The sequence below is a fragment of the Phalacrocorax carbo genome, chromosome 1, assembly GCF_963921805.1.
Source record: "Phalacrocorax carbo chromosome 1, bPhaCar2.1, whole genome shotgun sequence".
Taxonomy (NCBI): Eukaryota; Metazoa; Chordata; class Aves; order Suliformes; family Phalacrocoracidae; genus Phalacrocorax; species Phalacrocorax carbo.
The window spans coordinates 200,376,015-200,378,735 of record NC_087513.1 but is presented as its reverse complement, the minus strand read 5'-3'; the positions used below and the strand labels follow the sequence as shown (position 1 = coordinate 200,378,735).

The following is a 2,721-nucleotide window of genomic DNA, read 5'->3' as shown; positions in this document are numbered from 1 at the left end:
ATGGGAATCCCTGCCTGAAATCCAGCTTCAGAAAATGCAATTATTGACAATGTCCCAGTGGGACAGAAGTTCTCTTTGAAGTCCACATCCACAGGCACCAATGGTGTAAGTCACTCTAGACAGAAAAGTGTCCTGAACATTCATGTAGCTGCATCCTCTTAAGTGGCAGGATTTCCTCTCTACAGCAATTTTTTTAAAAAATAGAAATAAAAATACACGTGGGAGGAACAAGCAAACTAACAGACTTGCATGGTGCACAGTACCATGGTTATCAGCAGGTCTCTCATTGAACAGCAGTCAGGCCAGGAGAGGGATAAGGAATGCTACAAAAAGTGGGTTTACATGTTCTTTATTTAAGTGAAATGAACAAGTGAAAGTAGAGGTTTCACATTCCTTTCTGCTAAGCAAGTCTGTGCCTTTTACGCTGGTTAATACAGACAGTTACATTGCATACTGCAGTTTTATACCCTCGAGAACCTAACACTGACGCCAAACAAGCCGGCACGGCGAGCAGGGGGTTACAGCATTCACGGTAACTACCGAAGGAGAGAGACACATAGATCAGTTCCTAAGGATCTTGCATTTTGCATTTTACAGCTGGATCACTGCAGAATAAAATAATTACACCACCATAGACCCATCACAAACTTTAGCACGGGCAACAGATAGGAGAGAGTAAAAAAAATTGACAACATCCTCAGTTGATTGAAAGCTAATCACAGGGTTGTGCTGTGGGTGTTACTTATATCTGCGGAGACACACACTTAAATCATCTCCCAGAGTTTCTGATTGTCTTTTACTCCTGATAAGACTTCACAAGGAGCCACATGAGCAATACAGTAATCAGGACAATCATGAAGTTGAGGAAAAGTTCTTGTGTGGATCGCTCCATTTTTCGGGAGTAATCAGGGGAGAGCAGAGGTCAACAGGTAGAGCAAGGGGAAAACTTCAGTGACTTGCCTGGGAGCGTCCTTGAGCTCAACCTTCAGGTCACGGGCTCTTTCAAGGAAAAAGAAAAATATGTGAAGAACAGATGCATGAAGGTGGCAGGTTCAGCAGAGCTATTTATATTGGTGTAAATAAATGTTGTTTCAGTGGCTAGAAGTTAGTAAGCTCTAGGGACACTAAAAAGTAAAAGCTATCTTGGCAGCTTATCACCTTCTTTGATTTCCAGCTTTTGACAAGAAGCGTTCTCAGTGTTTCCCCAAAATATACCATGCAGGGGTGAGCAGTCCCTGGAAATTAGCACTGCTTTGTACAAGCCTTTTCAAATAAATAATGCCCAAGACCCTTTTGTTACTTTCAACAGGTAAACATTGTAAATATGCTACTGGTCTGACTTCTTTAAATTCTTATATTTCTTTGCATAGTTCAATTTTTTAAAGAAACTAGGTCCAAACTACTCTTGTATAAAGAAAGACTAATAAAACTGAATTGTTACCATTAAAAGTACAAGGAGAACCTTAGGTTAGATATTTTCATTTCTGAAGAACTTAATAAATTTTGTGAGTTAATCCTACAGATGAAATAGCATTTTCTCAAACACCTTCTGACTTTCCTGCACTTTCAAGCTGCTATAGATCTCTTACTTCAGAAATCTCATTCAAGTTGTATTCCAAAACTTTTCTGTTGGTTATTGGTTTTATTTACTTTATAATAACAAGTTTTGAATTTTATATGTTCTTGGAGTTCATACAGAGAAATGAGAACAATTTATCATTAATATTGTTAATCCCATCTATATGCCATATAAATAAAATGAAAAACCTTTAAACAAGTGAGACATAAGCTCTAGACAAAGAACTACAGCCATGCAACCAAAATCTTAGCAGAGAAGCCAGATTAAGCTGTAATATCTATGGTGTGGGCAAGAGAAGCCCTAGGACCATACCTGAATGAAGACAGAGAGTTTAAACAGAAAATGCTTTAGTTTGCAGATTAAATATTAAAAGCCCAGTGCATGCAGTCATCTAATTCCTACATTCCCAAGTTGTTTTGCCAGCCTCCTATGTCCTTGGACAAGAGAAAATCTGACCTAATAACTAAGCCAAGTTTTTTTACCTTGCGGAGGTAAATGGAGCCCAGTGGTTCTGCCTCTAGACTTCGGGTGACTGCAGATATTATTTCCCTCTCAGCTTCTGCCTATGTCCCACTCGGTCTGGATGCCCCGTCCCTGTGTGGGAACTAAAGTAGGCTGAGGGAGGAGAGCAACAAGTGCATTGGCAACCCAGGTGCTGACATCACCCCCAAAATATTTTAAAAGGGCTTTGGTTAAGGCTGTTTATGCAGTGGGCTCAGTGGGCTGATTTGCTTCTTTTAGGTCTTCTGACGTGGTGCTGTGCTAAGAGCAGAGCTGTGTGTAGCCCTTGGGACTCAATGGGATTTTACAAGAATTTCTTTTGGCCCATTGGTGTCTTCACATCTGATGTGGGGAAAAGAATAGGAAAGAGAGCCACTTGCATAAGTCTGTGTGAAGATTTCAGGATCTCTCAAGATCGTTTCCAGTATATGGAGCCCTGTCTACACAGTTACCTTCCTAAATTCAGTACAGCTGTTGTGGTATAGAGCTATAGTCCCCATAGCTTCTCAACTTCATATGCATTTAAAATAAAGTGAACAGGAAAAAAATATTGCATTTAAATATTGCTTTTATTTGCATTTAAATACAGACTACTGAAATCCAGGATTATTTGCTGGATAGAAAAGTTTAGGACTAAGAGT

General features: G+C 39.7%; 1 protein-coding gene across 1 annotated transcript; it reads right to left on the bottom strand.

Annotated features, from left to right (window-relative positions):
• Positions 1-343: 343 nt before the first annotated feature.
• On the bottom strand, positions 344-2,176 carry SLN (sarcolipin). Its single transcript, XM_064438493.1, has 2 exons — positions 2,062-2,176; positions 344-999 (listed from the first exon to the last, which is right to left on the bottom strand). Exon 2 carries the CDS (start codon positions 890-892, stop codon positions 797-799), a length of 96 nt encoding a protein of 31 aa, XP_064294563.1. The 5' UTR covers positions 893-999; positions 2,062-2,176; the 3' UTR covers positions 344-796.
• Positions 2,177-2,721: the final 545 nt, after the last annotated feature.